Source organism: Gossypium hirsutum, chromosome A07 (genome assembly GCF_007990345.1).
Source record: "Gossypium hirsutum isolate 1008001.06 chromosome A07, Gossypium_hirsutum_v2.1, whole genome shotgun sequence".
Lineage (NCBI taxonomy): Eukaryota > Viridiplantae > Streptophyta > Magnoliopsida > Malvales > Malvaceae > Gossypium > Gossypium hirsutum.
This window is the reverse complement of record NC_053430.1, coordinates 28,124,667-28,145,650: the sequence shown is the minus strand read 5'-3', so window position 1 is coordinate 28,145,650 and position 20,984 is coordinate 28,124,667. Positions and strand designations below refer to the sequence as shown.

The 20,984-nt window shown below is 33.5% G+C and overlaps 1 protein-coding gene and 1 long non-coding RNA gene across 2 annotated transcripts; both read left to right on the top strand.

Annotated features, from left to right (window-relative positions):
• The first annotated feature begins 11,525 nt into the window (after nt 1–11,525).
• On the top strand, nt 11,526–19,561 carry LOC107953021 (chaperone protein DnaJ). The gene is made up of 6 exons (XM_016888248.2): nt 11,526–11,676; nt 11,954–12,046; nt 12,955–12,985; nt 18,872–18,898; nt 18,979–19,111; nt 19,216–19,561. The coding sequence occupies exons 1-6, from the start codon at nt 11,611–11,613 to the stop codon at nt 19,268–19,270; spliced, it is 405 nt and encodes a 134-aa protein (XP_016743737.1). The 5' UTR covers nt 11,526–11,610; the 3' UTR covers nt 19,271–19,561.
• LOC107953022 (uncharacterized) lies at nt 12,992–17,124 on the top strand. The gene is made up of 2 exons (XR_001699029.2): nt 12,992–14,854; nt 14,979–17,124. It is a non-coding gene; the product is annotated as an uncharacterized lncRNA (long non-coding RNA).
• Nucleotides 19,562–20,984: the final 1,423 nt, after the last annotated feature.

Genomic DNA, 20,984 nt, shown 5'->3' with positions numbered 1-20,984 from the left:
TGCCACTAAAGGTCATGTTCTTTAGCGGCATTTTTTTACATAAATGCCGTAAAATGTTAGCGGTGTTGTCTTTAGCGGCATTTTTTGCAAGCACCGCTAAAGGCCCAAAAAAACGCAGCTAAAAACCTATTTTGCTGTAGTGTGCCCCGAACTACTCGAATCTATGCTTGAACGTTTGAACTTCTCCTTGCCTGATATTAAAATCCAACCATCGAATCAGTCTAATTCCAAGGTATGTTGTCTTTTGCGACCTCTTCTACATTCTTACCATTTAGATTTTTTAGATGACGACTCAAGACCTCAAAACTAACCTTAATGTCCTCTTATTTCTTTTATTTATTTATATTTTGTTTCTTCTTTCTTTGATTTGTTTCCCTTTTCTCCATTGCAGGCTTCCACTTGGTTTTCCTTTAGAGTTTTTTTTCTTTCATTTTGCATTTTTTGTGTTGTTGGTGGTGTGACTTTTTTGGTTGTTAAGGGTGTGGTGAGGATGTGTTTATGGTGGCAATGGTAAATAGAGTGGTTGTGAGGAGGTTTGGATTTGACAGTGATGGTGATGTATGGCAGTTGGTTAGATAGTGGTGGAGGTTAGTGTTGGGAGAGGTTGATGATGGTGTGGTTAAGAGAAGAACAAATTCAAAGTTTTTAAAGTTTTTTGAAAAAAAAAAGGAGTTGAAAGATGTTAAAGCGAGAAGCGAAGTTAACAGGGATGAGACAATTGAAGCGGGAATCGAACATGATCGATTTGAAGAGCTTAATAGAATGAGTTCTATGATACCCATTGCGATCCCCCTTTCTTCTTTTTCTCTTCTTCTTCCAGCTAGTCATGTCTAACATGCTAGTTAACGGGCCACGTGACTTGTCCCGTTAGGCCTATAATGGAAAATATTAGTGGATAATTGATTTATCACTTTTCAATAACGTTAATAAATATTTTGTTATTTTAATCAAAATTGAGTGGTTGTTGGTGTACATCACCCTAAAAATAAAGTAAAAAAATACACAAACTTAAAACCTCATATTTAAAAAAAATATAATAAAGTAAAACTAGATCAGGCAAAAGAAATAAATTTAAGAATTTTCTCTTATGACATTTTAATTTTCCAGCACTAAAATCTGAAATGATACAATTTAATATCTAGGTCGAAGTTTGATTGGGTTAAAATTGGTTAGAACACCAAATTGGAAAAATTAAATGAAAGAAAAAAATGAAAAGTTTAATTAAAATATCAAAAAAAGAGAAAAAAAATATCAATAAAGAAGAAGGAAGCATATGAAAGGAACCTGTAAATGAAAAAAAAAAAAAACAATTTGGAAGAGGAACCTATCTAAATGAAGATGAAAATAAAAAGAAGAAAAATTGCCTATTTTCTTTTCTAAACAAAAGAGGAGGGGAATATTGCAATATAAACCCCTCAGTGTTGTAGACTGTTAATTAAAGTTGCTCTATCTTTTTTATTTACTAACAAAATCCTTAATTTCTTTTTTCGTATTATTGTATTTCATTAAAACTTCATTATTTTATTTTATGACTTTATTTCTCGTTACTTTTATAATGTTATAAGAAAAAGAGGTTTTAGTTTTTTCTATCTGCGTCTTGGCACATATTGTTGGGTTTCCCTATCTGAAGTCTATGTTTTTTGTGGTTTTGCTGCGGTTTGTTTCTGTTTTTGGCTCATTAATTTGTTTATGGAATACGAGATTACGGATCTCACTCTTCATAATGATGAGAATGATGTGTGGCTGGTTCCTCCTGGTGTTTCGAAACTTGAAGCCGAGTTTGATTTCTGTTTGATGGGTTGTTTCTGATTGCTAGTGTTGTCTGTTTTAAGGCAATGCGATCCACCATGGTGAATTTGTGGCACCCAATTGAAGGCATTTTTATTTCTAATTTGGGGGAGAAGCATTTCCTTTTTTTGGTTTTATGCAGAAGGTTTATTCAGGATAACCCTTAGACCTTTAATAACCACTTATTGGTGTTTCATGGATTGGTGACAAGGGAGGACCTTCTTCAAGTCTCATGAGTTATGTTGATTTTTAGGTTCAAGTTCACGACCTTCCTTTTGGATTCTAGAATGAGCATTTGGCCAGGTAATTTGGGAATTTTCTTGGAATATTTCTAGACTACTATTCCACTGCTCTTGGTTTTGGTTTGCAGCAGTGCTTCTGAATATGGGTTTTTGTGGCTGTCCAGTTTTCATTGAAGTGAAAAAAGCATTTTGCTTTGTCTCTCTACCACTATGTCTATGCCCATTTTCAGTACAAATGACTGTCACTTTTTTGCTTCCTTTATGGAAAACTAGGTCATAGTGAGATCTTTTGCCCCATTCGATTGACCCTTGCCATGAAAGAAGTTTCAATGGGATGACACATGTCCTTAAGGGAAATGTCACATAGACTTCAGGCGCAGTCTAGTGTTTGGCTTAGTAATGTGCCTGCAAAGTGGGTACCGCGATCTAGGGATTGTCGAGTCAAACTAATGCTACTACACCATAGCCGTTTACTTCGACTTTCGTGCAATTGTCAGTATTAATTTGGGCCTCAATTTGGACGGGAATGAGCATACGAGGCTTTAAATGATAGCTCCAACGCGGATGATAGATCTACCATCATGGTTAACTTTTCCAAGTCTCTTAAGGATCATCCCATGACTGTTGTACGTGGGAAGAAGAGGGCACGATTCACTTCTACAACCTCTGTTGTTTCTACGGGTTTAGATTCGGCACAGGCTCTTCACACTTTTGATGTGGTTGGCTCTGTAGAGCAGAGTAGAGCAGCAAAACTTACATTTGTGTTATAGGTCGTGTGAAAACTAGATTAAAGCTTGAAAATTTTTTTATGGGACACACAGTCACATAGTGACAAACGGCCTGACCACACGGCCGTATGACCCACTTGGCCTAGCACATGGCCGTGTATCATCTTTAAAACTAGGTATTTTATTTTATTTTTTGTTCCTCCCTACCCTAAACCCTACAGTTGTTTCCTCATTCTAAGTCATCTACCCCCCACAATGCCGGCCACCTCTTACCGTCTTCTTCTAAACATTGAAAGCCCTGTCACATCACCGCCCCTCTTTGCCAACCGCCATCTCTTCTAACACACACACACACACACACACACACACACACACACATACACACACGCACGCAGTCGTCGTCCTGGCTCTGTCCCTCCCTCATTCATGAACCATCACTTTCCCCTCGCTATCTCTCCACACTTGTCGCTATTCTTTTTCCCTCCCTTTCCTTCCTCTTCTCTTCGTAGGCCCAACCACCCACCTTCACCCCTAACCATCCACATCCCTTCTCCTTCTCATATTTTCTTCTTCAAGTCTCATATAACCGTTTCCCCCATATCCTCCCCAAGCCATCGTCACCCTCTTATCTGTTTCTTTCCTCACGCCATCTCCAGTTATAGCCCTGCTGTTGCTTCGTCTGTCGGCCTTCCATTTTCCTTCCACCACCATTTTTGTATACCCTTACCACTATTTGTCCTCATCCTTTTCTGTTTTGTTTTATTTATTTATTATTATCTTATTTGTTTTATTATATTGTTATTCATATTGTTATTTCTATTTTTATTCTGCTAAGTTGGTTATTACAATAGTATTAGATTTTCTTTTTGTTATTTTATTTTGAATTATTTAAATCTTAGTTAGTGAGTCAGTTTTCATTGTGCAGTAAATTGAACTTGATCTATTGTGTTTCATATTTTACATTGTTCAACTGTTATATTAATTTGTATTGGTGCTGATATATCTAGTTGTCGTCTGTCTTTTAGGTACATAATGTCGAACACAGGAGGCAAGAGTAAAATACTTGCTCATTCCAAGAAACGAAAGGTTACTAGGACCTCATCTTTGTCCTCTTAAGCCACAACCACTTGACATAGATACCTCACATTCAATCATCCACCCCATGAAGAGAGGTACCAACATCTGAAGGACAAATCATTGGGTTTGGATATGTGTATCGACTGGGCAACCATTTAAACATTGAGTCTATCATTATAGGTTCATACTTTATTGGACAAGACATCGTGGGAACGATTCTTTGCGATCGTGGAGTCAACGTATGCTGAGCTTACTTTAGAGTTTTGCTCCACATTTTTCCTACAGGCCATGCTATTGTCTAGGGATGAACCTCGAGCAATCTCATTCCGTCTTGGGAGCGTCACTCAGTATTTGAGAATTACGAGATTTAGATTCGTTTTCAGTATACATTCTGATGAATTCTTAGTTACGCTCGAGTTCTCCACCCTCCCATGGCATATCCATCAACCAACCCCTCTCTACTGGTCTAAAATTTCTGAGTTTGCCACTTCATACAACCTGAGCCAGTCCAAGGCTCGCTACCTACCCCTAACCCTGCGTTACATTCACACCATTTTATCCCATACTCTGACTGGTCGAAAGGAGAGGACGAGCGTTTTGGTAAACAAAATTGAGAAAATTCTATCTCCACACACTCCTATATATATACACATTTAGCACGATTTTCATCGACCATCTCTACCATTTATCCTTAATTATTTTGTCTCCTACTTTGGAACTAGTCAGTTCCATCCTAATCGAACCAGGTTTGAAATCCAACTAATCAAAATTTGGCCATTAAAATTTTTGAATTCCTTAGTGGAGTCAGATAATTTGCTAATTCTTTTAATTTAGTCCTAACTTTCCTTAAATTTCGAGTCGATAAAGATACTTGAGTATTACACCGGTAGTCCCACATAACTTGAGTTATAGTTCCATCTATTTAAATAATATTTTTTTCCAAAAATTGGCCTAATTAAATAATATTATGATATTATATGATAGAATTGATTTTACCTTGTTACGAGTGGGAAAGTATAAGGGTAGTCGGGTCGAGAACATAGAAATGGTAGCCGAGACCATGTCCATGACTGCAGAAGGAGTATGCAACCACCAATTTTAATTTTTCGTGGTCGCGTCACCCGAAACATCTTTCGATACGTTGCCAACACGGCTGATCCCTAACTAAGTCGACCTGCTTCTTTCAAGTCGATAAGTTGTAGCAACCACATTAAGTGTACAAGAGTTTGTATAACACCCCCATACCCAACTCGATCGTCGAGTCAAGGCATCAGGATGTCACATTCGTTGCCAAAGCAACTACTGAAAATTTCAGATCAATTTATCATATTATTTAATTAATTAGATCATTAACTCATTTTAGTACTAATTGAATTTACAATAGAACTAATTATGAGTTAAATGAGCTCATTAAAACACGATATTCAATTAAAGATAACAAAGTTTATAAAATTAACACAAATATTAAAATTTTACAAATAAGACCATTAGAGGACTTGCACTTGCAAAATTAGTTTACCTACTTTATGTATATTTCATATATATTTCTAAATTGTGCCAATCAATTTAATTCTTCATAAAATTTTAACATAGAACTCACTTCAATTAACAATTATACACTTATTATATTATCAATTCGTTTAAACATACTCATATGTATCAATCATTCCATCACCTACAACCATTTCGAAACTTTTCAAATTCATCTACTATATATATTCATATATTTTTTTCCTCCTCCTCTCTATTCCACATCCGTTATGTATATATTTGTTAGAATCTTTAGCTATTTACTTATGTATTCATATCAAAGCTATCTACTTAATTGTTCATATAATTCCACTATTTACTTATGTGTTCATATCAAAGCTGTCTACTTAAGTCATAGTCACTAAATTATTTATATCTTGAGCTAAAAAATTCTAAATTAAGATCCTCTTGATGTTTTTAAAACTAGACTCAAATATCTTTTTACCATAAAAATTTCAAAATTTATGACTTAGCCAATAAGTACAGCAAATTCTTCAAATTTGTCTATGTTCTGCTATTTGACAGCTTCGACCTTTCTTTACTAAAAATTAATTATCTCTTAGTACGAGGTTTGGATGATGTTTTTGTTTGTTTCTCTTGAAAATAGACTCATTAAGAATTTAAAAATATAAATTTAAACCCCTAATCATTTTTTTATACAATTTTTGATAATTTTTCAATATTAGTACAAGGGAATCCGAAATCAATCTGACCTTATCTCACAAAAATTCATATATATCATAATATGAAATTTTTTTTCTTACACCGTATTTTCTATGTAAACTAGACTAAATAGGATTTAAATTAATACTTTAATTAAACTCTATTTCTACAATTTTTGGTGAATTTTCAAATTTAGACTACTGCTGCTGTCCAAAATTGTTTTAGTGCAAAATGTTGATAACCAAGTTTATAACACACTTTTTTCCTTTTCTCTATAATATTTCCCATCACTTCCTCTTATTTCCCTTCACTAACATTTTAAGAACATAAAACCTTATATAAGAAAACTCTACTTTAACATTAATTTCATGCTTTTTTTAATAATATCAAACTTAAAAATATATTAAATCTTGATGTTCTTACCTTGTCCTACTAATTTCAAACTTCAACTTGATTTTCTCTCTCCTCCAACCTCCATTTTCTTGAATCCAAGGTTATTTTCTTGTTCATCATAGTCTACTTATCACTTTTCTATCTTGGTGATTATGAAAATTCCTTGAAATTCTAGGTGAAAATGGTGGATTTTTTGTGGAAAGACCAAATTGTAAAGACAACAAAGGTTTCTTCTTCTCTCCCCCTTACTTACATTGGAAAGATAGAGGACCCTCTCCCTTTCTTTTCTTTTTTTTTCATCTTTCTCTCATTTTATACTAGCTATTTTTAATAAAATATTATTAAAATATCTTATTAAAATATTAATAAATTATTATTTATCTAATTACATAATTATAAAATATCATCAAAATATCTCCAATATGATCATTGCCTTATAGAGTTCTCTCTCTTTCTAATTGACCATTTTACCCTTTATGATCTTTTAAAATTCCATCCTTGAATTATCACTTAATTTGGTAAAATTACGATTTAGTCACTCATGATTCTTCACCTATTCAATTTGGTCCCTGCATGCCAATTCCATATCATATTAAATTGGATTATTTTCAATTTTGGTCCTTCAACTTTGTAACAGCCCGTTTTTAGGTTAAATAGGAACAGTGGTTTCGGGATCACAAATCTGAAGTCAAAATATTTATTTTATTAATTTAATAAGGTCTACAGCATGTTAGATTAATTATGTGAAAGTTTCGTAAAGAAATTTTACCGTTTAAATGCTTAATTCGGTAAAAAGGACTTAATTGTATTAAATGTAAAACTTGTGTGCTATTAGTTTAATGTGTTTAATGGCTATGGCTTATTAAATTAAATGTCCTTATTATGAAATTAGACCATGTATAATGAAGATGGACATGTATGGACATATATTAAGCATGTTTTTAATGTATTAATAAAGATTAAATTAGTAAAATGCAAAATAAGTAAAGAGTAAATAAAAAAAGCCATATTATCGTCATTTTTCTTCTTCATAACCGATTAACAAAAGAAAAAGAAGCCAAAGAAGATATATTAGGGTTCGGCACACATTTGGCTTGATTAAGGTACGGTTTAAGCTCTATTTTTGATAATTTTTACGTTTTTGAGATCGTTGCTTTGTATTCTAGCTAGCCCATCCCTTAATTTTTGACTTTGTTCATAATTTTTTGAAGTGCTGTTGTTGAATATTTGAGTTATTTGCTGTTGTTGAATATTTGGTAATAGTTAAACTAGTTTTGTAAAGTAATTTTTGACAAAAATGTCAAAAAGGGATTAAATTGTAAAAATATAAAATGTGGTGGTTAAAAGTGTGAAAAAATAAAAGATATGGGCTGCTAAAAGTCCTTATAAAATTCGGCTAGGCATGGGTAGGTACTAAATTGCATGAATTTGCAATTTTATGTGATAAAGACTAAAATGTAAAAATTGAAAAGTATAGGGGTAAATGTGTAAATTTTCCAAAATATGAATTATGGGCTAAATTGAATAGATTGAATGTTGAATGTACTGAATTTGATAATATATAGATTAAGATAAGCCGAGATCGAGTTTAGATCGGGGAAAATGAAAAATCGACGAATAGCCGATAGTTTTTATCTGAGCAATTCGAGGTAAGTTCGTAAAATTTGAATCAAACTTTTATATATTTGAAAATATTTGAAATGAATGTTTGTGATTGAGTAATTGATATACTTGAAATACAAATGCCTTATTGATATAGTTTAATGGTTACCGAGTCTCATTTGAATTGTATGAATTCATAGGATACGAGTGACATGTCGAGCTCCTGCATTTGTTGCGGACTCACCATAGCTCGTATGAGCTTATCAATATATCAGCTCGTAAGAGCTTACTATTTTTAGCTCATTGGAGCTTACCGTTTCAGCTCAATAGAGCTCACTGTTCATCAGCTCAGGAGGAGCTTACCGATCATGGCTCGAAAGAGCATAAATGATAATGAATTGATGGATTATTGATGTTTATCACCCGAGTATGCTTTGGAGTTCTAATAGGTTCAACAAGCATAAATTATGTTTATACGGATGAGTATTGTTATTGAATGGATTATTGGTTATATGATTGAGAATGAAATGTTGAATGCTAGTTATATTGAGTATTGAATTGTGATAATGGATGATTTCATGTATTAACATGTCTAACCTATGGATAGATGCTTGTGATAGGCAATTGGAAATTGTATGGAGTTTACCTTAGTTATTTGTATTGGTTTGGTATAAATGGTAAGTTTAATTCTGAATTATACGGGATTACTAAGCTTTAAAGCTTATTCTGTTTCTTTTTCTATGTTTTATAGAGGTTAGTTAGTTCGCTCGTTTCGGACAAGTTGGAGTTGCACATCACACTATCCAATTTTTGATTGGTACTTTTGAACTTGTGGATATATGTAAATATGGCATGTATAAGCTAGTTTAAAAGATGTTAGTTATGTTACTTGATATTATGGTTTTGGTATGTTTTTGTGTATAAGTTAAGCCATGTGATTTGGTTTATTTTGGTACTATGTTTTGGTTGTTTATAAGTGTGCAATTATGATATGTTTTGGGCAAGGAATTGATGGAATGAAAATGTGCAAAAGATGTATTGTTATGTAGTTGATAAATGAATAGATTATGCATGATATTTACTAGGTAATTTAAAACTCAATTGAATTGGTATATTTTATGTATGAAATATTATGGAATGATTGCCAATTGGGTTATGAAATGTGGTCATTTATGCTTGTGAATGCTTGTGTGTATAGGGTGGCAAATGGCTTTGCAAATAGCCTATTTTTGTCCACATGGGCAGGGATACGGGCGTGTGTCTCAGCTGTGTGTGACACATGGTGATGTTGCACGGCCATGTGTCCCATGGTGTTGAAATGGAATTGAAGTCAGTATGCTCTACACGGCCTCACACACGGGTGTGTGACCGGTCGTGTGGTACCAGCCAGTATACCCTCCTAAATGGCACACGGCCTAGCACATGGGCGTGTTACTTGACCATGTTGACAAGTCAGTATACCCTAAAGTTTTCACACGGCCTGGCACACGGGCGTGTCCTCGGCCGTGTGACACAAGTCAGTATGTATGCCCTATTTCTACACGGTCTAAGACACGAGCGTGTCTACTAAGCGTGTAAGGCACACGGCCTGTTCACACGGGCGTGTGATACTTGAAATATTGAAATTTTTCCAAGTTTCCAAAATTTTCGTATGTTATCGATTTAGTCCCGAATGCATGATTTAAGCTTTGTATGCTTGATTTAAGTACATATTGAATGTGAATGAATGACATTTATTGAAATGAGATAATATTTGATAAATGATTGTTCTGAACTGAGTTACAAGTCTGGTAATGCCTCTTAACCTATTCCGGCGATAGTTTCGGGTTAGGGGTGTTACAAACTTTCCTTTTTTACACTTTGATCCCTTAAATTTTGAATATTTACACTTAAGCCAAAAAATTTTCACATTTTTACAATTTAGTCCTTATTTAAATCAATATACTAAAACCTACTTCTTAACTATTATTTTTTAATACTCCTCAATATTCTCTTTTATCATCTTTATATCATTTTTTCATTTTATCGAGAAATCAATTATACATCATGTCATGCTTCTTGATTTAACTCTCTTTTAATATCTTGCAACTTTCATTTTCTTTGATCTTATACCTTATTTCACTAAAACTTTATCTCATATTATGTACCACCAAGGGGGTTTTGAGGCTGTTACCATTTGAGGCTTATCGGGCATTAAAACACCTCCAATTAACCTCAGGATGTATGCTAAGGCGTATTGTTCTCTTTCAAGGGGACTCAAACTCTCGTGGAGATTTTAGAAATTTTCTTGCAACCATTTCATCTCTATCTGGCTACTGAAAAACTTGTTTGGCACCTTACCTAATAGTTGTTCACAAATGTTGCTTCAATCGCCAACGACAACTGATCTCGTAACGACTGGCCCATCCACCGATAAATCGTGTTGTAATTGAACGTCTTCGAGTGTGATTGTACACTCACCATATGGATGATAAAATGTGCATATCTCAGGTCTTTATCCTTCCACCAACACATTGATAAGTATGGGGTCCAATTTACACCTCCGAGCATATGGGACACGTGCAAGAATCCCGCATCTTCTGGCAATCATACGTGATGACCTCAAAGATAGATTGTGTATATATGTCTCCAAAATCCGATCTTCAACTTGATTATAAAAAAACAAAAAAATAAATAAATTTTAATCTTTTTAGCAACTTAATAATAAACTTAAAATTAGAAAGGTTAGAAATATTGTCTTCCCATTTGCAATTGAAATGCAAAAATGTGGTTGTCATCGAAATGAATAAGAGTATTTGCCATTCCAGAATTGAATTAAAACAAATAAAAATCGAAAAACAGAATTAAATCAAGACGAATTTGAGAGAACTTTAATTAAAATTCTAAAACTAAATTCTTTAGAGAATTGAGATAATTGGATTTGAATGAAAAGATGAGGAAAAGATTTGAGTTTATATAGAAATAAAACTAGTTTTTTTATGGCTGTTGGGGAGGTTACTGTTGGGTGAAAACGTGTCCAGCTAGACGCGTTTTCTGCTGATTGTGCAGGAAAGCATGCCCAACTGGACGCATTTTCACCCTCTTTCTCTAAAATCGCCCTATTCCGATAAGTATGCCATAAATCGGTCTAATCACTCAATATTTTTTTAAATCGGCATTTTTACATAATTTAGCCTTTTACTTTCTTTTATTAAAACTTTCAAATTTATTTATTTGCATAGTACTTTTTTAATTGATTTCTTTTCATTATTTGGTATACATTTATATTATTTTTCATTATAGATAAAATAATAGTTAATAATTTGACAAATAATTTTAAGATGTATTTTTTAAAATATATTTAACAAATTTTTAAAACATATAAATAATCTTACATGGGACGGGATAAAAAATTTGCTTATATAAAACACTTACGAATGCTGACGTGGAAAAGTCGTTACGCTGGGCGGTGCCGCGCTCGTGTAGATTTCGCTTTGCCACGCTTTATTAGTTACCTGTTGACACGCACTAGCATTAAGCCCACGCTTCACTTAATTAAAAAATTAAGTGCCCAGGAAAGAAAAGCTCAGCCCAATTAAATCACAGAAATGCAAGGTGATGAAGCGAGACTCCTGCTAGGCTTCCCCCCTAATTCTCGCCCTACTCCTTCTCAGGTTTTTTTCTTTCTTTTTCAAATTTCATTCAGTTTTTTATTTATTTTATTTTATTTTGCTCTTAACTTTGATTGCTTTAGGGGTTTTTAATCTCATTGTTTTTGGTTGTTGACTTGGATTGAAATTGATAAATTCGAGTTGTTTTCCTTTTGGAGATTGTGGCCTTGTTTACTTTCTTCAAATCAGTTAGACTAACAAAGTTTCTCGATTTTTTCATCTTTGTTTATGAAGTTGTATATTTGATTAATTTCTTGTATTTTTTTATTTGGAATTTTAGATTAAAGCAGCTTATAGAAAGAAAGTATGGGAATCGCATCCTGACTTGTTTCCCGTTCACGAAAAGCGTTCGGCGGAGTCTAAGTTTAAGTTGGTAAGCATCGATGTGCCTTTAAAACTTTCACCCGTTTTCTAATATATTCTTTGATTGGAATGCACATCTTCATTGGGGCCAGTTTGAATTGTTGTTATATGGGTACTGGCTTATTAGTGATGCGATCATTAGGGATCTGAAAAGGAACTGTTGAAGCGTGTTGAGACAAGCTTAAGCATTTTAGAGGTTGATTTGATCAAGCTAAGCATTTTACAATGTTAGGGTTGAAAGATATTAGCTTAGAGCAGTTTTGTGACTGTTAGTAATTCCACTCTATTTAAAATATACTACTTGGGGAGTCTTTCTTGATTCTTTTTGCTATTTGAATTCTTTGGAGGGAGCTAGATTGCTTGGGGGTTTCTATCATGTTTTGGTTAAATTCATGGTGCAAGCAGCGATTTAGAATAGTATGTTCTGGTGAGTAATCAGATCTGGCTGTACGTTTATATCCTTTCATGAGATTTTTGGATTTCTAACTGCTGAACATGTTAAGTCTAACCTTGGATTTGGGAGATAAACTGAAATTTACCTGGTAAAGACTAGGTTTAGTCTTAACAAACGGTAGTTTTTATTTGGAATAAGTTACCTCACCTTCACAGAAACTTATCATTCTAGACTGGCCTTTTGAGCCATATACTTTCTAAATTATGGTACGTTTTCTGGAGGTTGCCATTCTTGACAAGAGCCAACATACTGGAAAACAAGTAACCGATAAAGTATTAATATTAAGTTTTTCCAATTAGTTTATTTCATTTATCATACCTGAATATGAAATATTTCTTTCATCTGGGAGCACTGAATGAGATAATTGTGTGGATACCTTTAATCCTGTATTTGCAGTTTCAAAATAGTTCCAACTGCATTTACGGTTGTGACAGATGTAACCTAAAGATGTGCATTTTTTGCAGATTGCTGAAGCTTATACTTGTCTACAGTCTGGTAATTCTCCTGACTTCTTGAGAAAATATTGAGTTTTCCAAGAAATCATGGTTTGCAAACTCAATAGATAGTCTAACATGGGAAGAAATCTCTTGTTTAATGTTCTCCAAAGGTAGCACATTTTGTGGAGACATAATAGCTTGTTGTCTAAACTTAGAAGATAGGAGAATATCTGTCCTTGCCTCTTTCTGCTGTCCCCTTGGCTAACAAAATGACTTTTGCATTCACTGTTTTAGTTTGAGCTTATCTATTTAAGATAATTTTCAATTTAGTTTTTCAGAAGTCATAAAAAAAAAAGAAAAAAATATATAAAAAGAACGATTTTTTTTTTTTATTAAAAAATGCAGCTTGGTTTGAATTTTATTTAGATTAGGCTAGAATTATAAAGTTGGGATAAATAAGCTAGACTCTAGATTTAATTAATTAAGATTATATTTTAGATTCTAATAAGATTCGGATAAGTAGTACTTCTATTTAGATTGATTAGTATTAGACTTCAATATTAATAAAAATTCCAGGTTAACTTAATTTAGGATTCTAGGAATTTTGCAATAAATAGGTAGGTGAGTCTCGGTTAATTGGTACTTGGGACACATAGAAGACAAAGAGGTCAGAACTAGAATCTCAACAATTTTTTTTTTTTTTTTTGAGTTTTGGTTTTTGGTTTTTGCTTAGATTTTGAGAATATTTTGTTAACTTTAGGCTCCATTTGGTTACAAGGAATAGAGATCATTTTTGTTTTCTTGGAAAATGAAAAATATTAAAGAATGCTTGTTTTGTTGAAAATTTTAAAAATGATCATTAAAAAAATAAAAATAAAAGTAGTTGAAATTTAGAAAATAATAAAAAGTTGTGTTCATTACTTTTACTAAAAATGCTTTGTAAAGGTCAAATTGAAAATGTTGAAAACAAGTGTTTTTAAATTTAAATGAGTTGATCCTGGATCAAACTCATATAAATGTAAAAATATTTTTTGCTAATAGTTTTTAAATATCAAATATATTACCCTGATTTGAATGCTTTTATTTTATGTCTTATGTTTCTATTATAGGAAAATAGGTACCAAATGTGTTTTTATTTGTTCATTATTGAGAACAAATTTTTATTTTTATTCATCAAATGTGTTCTTCAACTTTCAAAATATAGAAAATGAATTTATCTTTTAAAAATGAAAATAGAAAACAAAAATGAGAAATATTTTCAGAAACTAAACAAAACATTAAAGTTTCCAACACCTGTGTGCGTTGACCACTTGATTAGTAGTAAGAAATCCGGTGAGGAGAAGAGGATCAGTCACCTGTATTTTAGGTTGCAGAAACTTAAGGTTAGACCATCGGTAAAAATCATCACACTTCAGCCTTCAATTGTTAAAAGTCAGACGAGATTTCTAGGATTTTCATTCCAAGCAGGGATTTAAATAACGGTCGCGGTCGCGTTACGTTTATCGCGGTTGCGGACATAACGGATGCTATTGCGGTCATCGCAGGTGTCGCGGTCGTGAATTTTTTTAAAATTCGCACAATTTATTGTAAAACATTCCAAGCCTTTTCCACAACTTCACTACTCTCCTTACTCTCTTCAGTAACCAAGGGCTTAACTTGACCACTTAGTTCTCCAATTTTACCGACTATTGCATGGCTTCCACGTTGTTCTTTACACTTGTGCACGTGTAAATCAAACAAACTCCTCTTTGTTCTTCACTTAAATTTTTTTATCAACAAATTCAACGTTTCATTACTTGAAAACACAGAGGAAATACACCCCCAAACTACTTTCTTTCAAAAATATTTCAGGAGAAAGAAAGTGAGTGCAAGTGTGCAACAGTTGTTCTGGTTTCAACAGCAACATGGATATTGCTTCAGCCTACAAGTATATCAGTTCAACTTCATCACTGTCGCTTCATGGCTCATCATCTTCATCCTTGCTTCACTTTTCCTTTGGGGAAATGTTCTCAGGCTTCTCGGATGTTCAAAGTCTCTCATTTGTTTTTCAGGTGGTCATACAATCGGCATATCCCATTGCCCGGCTGTTTCGCGCCGGTTGTACAATTCCACTGGCCCCCGCAGAATCGACCCAACCATGGACAGCAAGCACGCTGAAAACCTCAAGATCTTAGCTACTACTCACTCTTGCTCAAAAGAAGGGGTGGGCTGTGAACCTAAGCTAATTCTTTTCTCTATTGTACCTGAACGGAATCCCCAACCTTCATCTCATCCTTCAATCTGATGCTGCTTTAACCACTGTAACGGAAAATAACGGGAATAGCGGCCCGTTATTCCCGCAATTGGCCGTTACCCGTTAAATTGCGGCCGCGATCCACCGCTATTGGTGTGACTCCGCTTCATACCGCTATTTTTAGCAATAGCGGTTTCGGACGGCGCCACTACCGCTATATAACGGCCGCTATTCCGATATCGGTCCGCTATTTAAATCCCTGATTCCAAGTCTTGATCAGCCCATGATATTTCAACAATGAAAATCACAAAATCAAGGTTTTGGTTCTCTAAACCTATAAAATCAAAAAGAAAACTACCACAATAAAATCACAGTCGAGTTCAAAGAGAAAGTAATGGAACCTAAAAAAAAAAAAAAAACTACCACAATAAAACCACACTCAAGAGAAATTCAAAGAGCAAGTAATAGAAGTGCCAAAACTAAAGACATTCTTACCCAACAAATCCAAGAAAACCTGGAAAATCTTGATGCTCCTTGCGAAGTCCTTGAGAAAGCTTGTAGAAAAATGAGTTTGGAGAAGTTAAACTGAGAGAAAGGCTAGTTTTGAATGACTGGGCTGTGGCCAAATGTGTTAATGGAGGCAGAGGTTGGTGGGTAATTTATGTATTAATTAATTTTATCCAAACCGTTCAGGTGTTGTGATTCGAAAGGAATGGTGTCGTGACTCTGAATACATTCTTGGCAAAAAAATTATTTCGAGACCAATGCTTGCAACAGGTTGATGTTGTTGCAACAGGCACTGTATTACTAACCCAGAATTTTTATTTTGAGAGCAAGGTGTTATGACGTGCATGAGTGTTGTTGCGGTTGCAACGTTGACCCTTGTGTCTAAAACTTACACAAAGCAACAAATGGGTGATTTTGCAAATTTCTAGGTGATAATGGTGGAAGAAGTGATTTAGAGGGCTGCCCTTCAACATTAATGGTCTATTTTTAATTAGATTTCTTTCAAAAATTTAATGGGCAAATCATTTTTTTTGTTAAGCTATTTGAATGTCACACAGATCGGTGATTCCTTTGTTTTTTTTTATTTTAAGGGAATTCTTTCAAAATTTCTCGAGAATGGTGGAAGTGACTTAGAGATATTAATTTCAATGTTAAAGTTTAAATTATCTTTTTGAATGCAATATGATAATTTTTCTAGTAAATAATAGTTTTGATCAAATTTAACTATTTTCATAAACATTAAATATTCCAACAAAGGAATCTCTTTGAGGAAAGAGTGGTCTTTCTTGAATACTTGAGGTGAGGAAATATCTTTTAGCTGAACTTTTACAAAACAGTGGAAGAGAGAACTAAAGACTATTTTCAATAATTTTGAAATTAAAACAAGATTAAAAGATAAGACCATTTAGATAAACGACCAATTTAAGGTAAAACAAAACTATGTACACTATCTTTTAGATAGGTGTTATGAAGTTGCTTGTTCTTCTTCCACATGTAATTGAATTCCTGAACCTAGTTCTGATAATGTAGACTAGAACTTATTCCTTTTAGGGTACTTTTGTTAAGCTTAAGATCACTTAAAGGGTAGGTTCATCTAGGTGACTAATCACACCTAGATGAAGATATAATATATATATTTGCGGGGACTACTAGATATGATTTTAATCTAGCATGCTATGTGTGAACATAGCACGTTATGGCAACTTTGATTGAATCCTATTTGCATTGATGCCTTGTTGGATCTAGACTCACTTGTTACTTAAGTTTTGATAATTAGCTCAGGATTGATTTAAAGACTTGTGCAATGATTTGAGTAGTAAAAGTAAGAAAGCTGGATATCTGAGGGATATGACGATTTGCTCTTTCATCATTAGCTTCATGGTGGCAACAACATGGGATAAGTTGCTTAGAGCTGCAAAGAATTGCCATAAACGTGCTATGCTATACATGTTCGTGAATCAAATGTGAGCATACCTTGAGTGCCCTTCATCAGGTTCACAGCGAATGGCACAGCTGTTTGTCTCAGAAAATAAGCCTTGATGAGTTGGTTTCCTTTGACAGTTCCATGTTAGGAAGTTTATTAGATGATGACTGGCTTGTGGAGGCAGAGAAGCAAGCTATGCAAGAAGATGAGGTTCCATTCATTCCCAGTTAAATTATTTTCATTAATCAAGTCTTAAGAAATATGTATTTTGATTTGAAAATTTTCCAATTTTTAATGCTATTCTTGAATTATTTTTCCAGATTTAGGAGATCACTTATAATGATGTGCAACAATTTTATGGAGATGATATGGATGAACTCAACAGTGAAGAAAAAACACATAAAAAAAGGTCAATTAGCTGGTTTGATTGAAGCATTGGGTGTTATTGCTGCTACCATAGGTGTTACCATTGACGATGACAGTCTTGATTTTCTTGATGATGGTTCGACGGATTAGTTAATCTTCTCTTCGTGGCTCATAAAACTTGGAGTAAGCCATGAAATACCTATTTCCAGGAAAAATATATAATTTGATGTTGTCAAAGACTTGCATTGTAATTTGTAGTGGCATATATAGTTATGAAGGTGGATCAAAATATGCTATTAGTGTCTGGATTATGTGTAAGTCGCGGGTTAAGTCTGTATTCTCATTTGGCTATTTTTAGTTTCTCTGCTTTTTGAATTTTGATGTTTCAGTCTTAACCCAAACGGTAGCCGATAAATTTGTTATGTTAAATTTTGTTATTTCCAAAGTTTTTTGTGGCATCGGTTATCCGTTGAGTCAAAACTGAAATTTCAAAAGTCGAAAAGTATAAAATCTAAAAATAATCAAATTGGAGAATGATAGTTAAATCCTTAGCTTACTCGTAGTACAGGAATAATAACTGAATTTGATTTAATGGACTTAACTATTACCTTTTGAGTTGGGAATGAGATTTTAAAATGAGAGAAGTACATGGAATTGAACTAATTGAAGTATAGGGATTAAGTTTGTAGCTTATGCCTAGTACAAGAACTAACAACAAAAGTTGACCTATTAATATGTAACCAATATTATTTCAAAATTTACTTTTGATGCCAATTCTTTAGTAGTGAGCCCATTTGTCAGCGTCTTTCACTAGATTTGGTACTATCTAGCTTATTCGTTTTGTGTGCCCATTTTATGTCCCATCTTCTGTTAAAGGTTTCGTTGAAGTATATGGATTTACTATATTACAAATTGTGATATCTTGATGATGGTTGGCACATGGCTTCTCTTTTCTTCACTTTGATTAGATTAGTCATTTGTTACTGTAAATCCCAATTTCCAGAAGATGGATTGGATCTAGTAGGTCTGTACACGTAACTGCATCTATTGCTACAATTGGTACGGTCACTGTCGAGCTTACATCCTAGTCTCTTATTTGCATTCTCACTAAACCTTCTTTTTTAGTGTTTGATAAGTTGATACTATCTACCTATTTTGTCTGCTTTATTAAATTGGTTTTATCGTGAATCCTAGGTTTTGTACTCGATGGGATTGAATCCAAGGAGTATAGATCTACTGGCCAAAAACTGGTTAAGGATTAATCAATCCGATGTGGATCCCAATACTCCTGAACATAACTTAATAGAATTGAGTTTGCAAACCTGATTTTGGATCGTTCTATCTTCTTACTAGTTACATTACTAAGTACAGTTATTTTGACATGCTATTCAAAATCATCTCAATGATTGTCACAGGTTCAGGAAGAGAAGGTTCGTACTCAGGTAGCTTCTTGTTCGAAAAGTATTGACAACTATATTTTATTTCTTTGGTTTGTGAGTTAGATATTGTGTTTCTTCTATAGCTACATATTCACGTGTCGTCAGAACGGGAGTACCAAAGGCTCATGGGGGAAGAAGAAACCGTGGTTTGATTCAGATTCCTTTCCTTCTTATAGTTCTGGGAACTGTTGGACTTGGGGGATTAAATGCAACCAGGTAACCAACAGCTTGATGAGGATAATTGGTTCTTTTTTCCTTTCTTTTTACTGAATATTACGTTTTATTAGGGGTCTAAATAGTGAGTTTATTAATCTTGTCAGGGCTTATAGAAAGCAAAAAGAGGCATGCCCTTCTCACAATCCATTCCTCCCCTGACCAAGACATTATTCTGTTTTTTCATTTGGTATCGGTATGGAAGATTCAATTTATGTTAGCCTTATGTATCAGATGTGTTATAGCCGATAAGTATAAGCGCAAATTTGGGTTATATAATCTTCAAAAAGAAAAAAGAGGTTATATAGGATTCCTTTTGACCTCGATCGGTTTAAATAGAGATGCGAATAAGTAATCACAGTGAGCGAATTTCATAATGTAAATTCTACATTGTACGTTGTACTCATGTATTTGTACTTATATCTTCGGCAATTAAGATCAATGTTGCTTAAATCGAATTGGACGGTCGGTATACCAACCTAGAATCCATTGATTGAACTGGTTTTTTATTTTTTGTTTGGCCCAAACCTAAAGAAAACCGGTCCAACATTAAAAGAAAAACTTAAAAATGAGGGGAAAAAAAGAGAAAAGTCTAAAATGAGGGGTTATGGGACTGGAGAAAAAGAGTCATTGGCTGAAAAACGGCAGTGCTGTGGTGGTGTTGCTCCTCTCTGGCTGTTGCTGCATCTGCCGTCTTGAAGCTCGCGCGAGTATATATTGGGTAGATCTAATTATTGTTGAGTTTGGGTCGATGTCAAATGTTTTTTAAGTTTGAAAAGTAGATTTAAAATTTTGCTTAAATTGGTTTGGATAAAAAGAAAAATTAAATTCTAGCTTGATTTGGTCTATCATATTAATTTTTTATAGCATTTATGTAAAAGTAAATTTTAAAAATATAATAAATATATTAAACATATTAAAATAAATATCCAAACAAATACCTCTAAAATGATAAAAGAAGAATTAGCAATAAAATAAGAGTTATGGAATATCTAAATAATAACAATAAAATAATAACAAAATGGTAATAAATAATTGTAAAACATTAGCAAATAGAAGCAAACAATAGTAGAGGAAAAAATTAGGTAATTCGCGTCGGGTTAGGCTTGGGGCAAAAGGTTTGTACTTTGAGGGTCAGTTTGTTTAGATAATGAGTTCTATTTTTTTTAAGTTAATTTTTCGAACTTATATTTCTATTCAAACATTTTCACTTTTTAAGCAGAACTTCGAGTCTGGACGGATAACCTAGATTAGTTCCAACATTGGGATAGCTGCGCTATAAGTTGTTTTATATAATAATAATAACAATAATAATACTGCAAAGAACACAAGAATAATAGATGAGAATAAGAGGGATTCTATTGCAATTTTCTTCTTTTCTATCATCATTACAAGTAGTATACTCCTATATATATATATAGGGAGATTAGACTCCACATTTTCTAATACATAAATAGGAAAGGAGTTACAAAAAGATGAAAGGTGAAAAGCTGAATAAGATGAAAGGTGAAAGGTTGATTATAATGAACATCCTGTTAATAGCATTCATAATAATCCTCCTTAGATGCTCATTGTATAAAGAATATGCCTCATTAAAAACCTTACTAGGAAAAACCCTGTAGGACAAAAACCCAGTGAAGGAAAAAAGAGTACATAATCCTTTGATACACAATATGTCACAACTTTAAAAGGAAAAATGTAGTGTTAATTTACTCCCCTCAAGCAATCACCACTTAAGATCTTTGAAACGATGCAATCCAATGCTGAAAATTAACTTCTCAAATGTAGCGGTAGCCTAATTGAATTCTTGATTACTCTTCACATCGGGTTAGGGGTGTTACAATAGTGCATATTTTGCTCCTCTTATTTGAACATC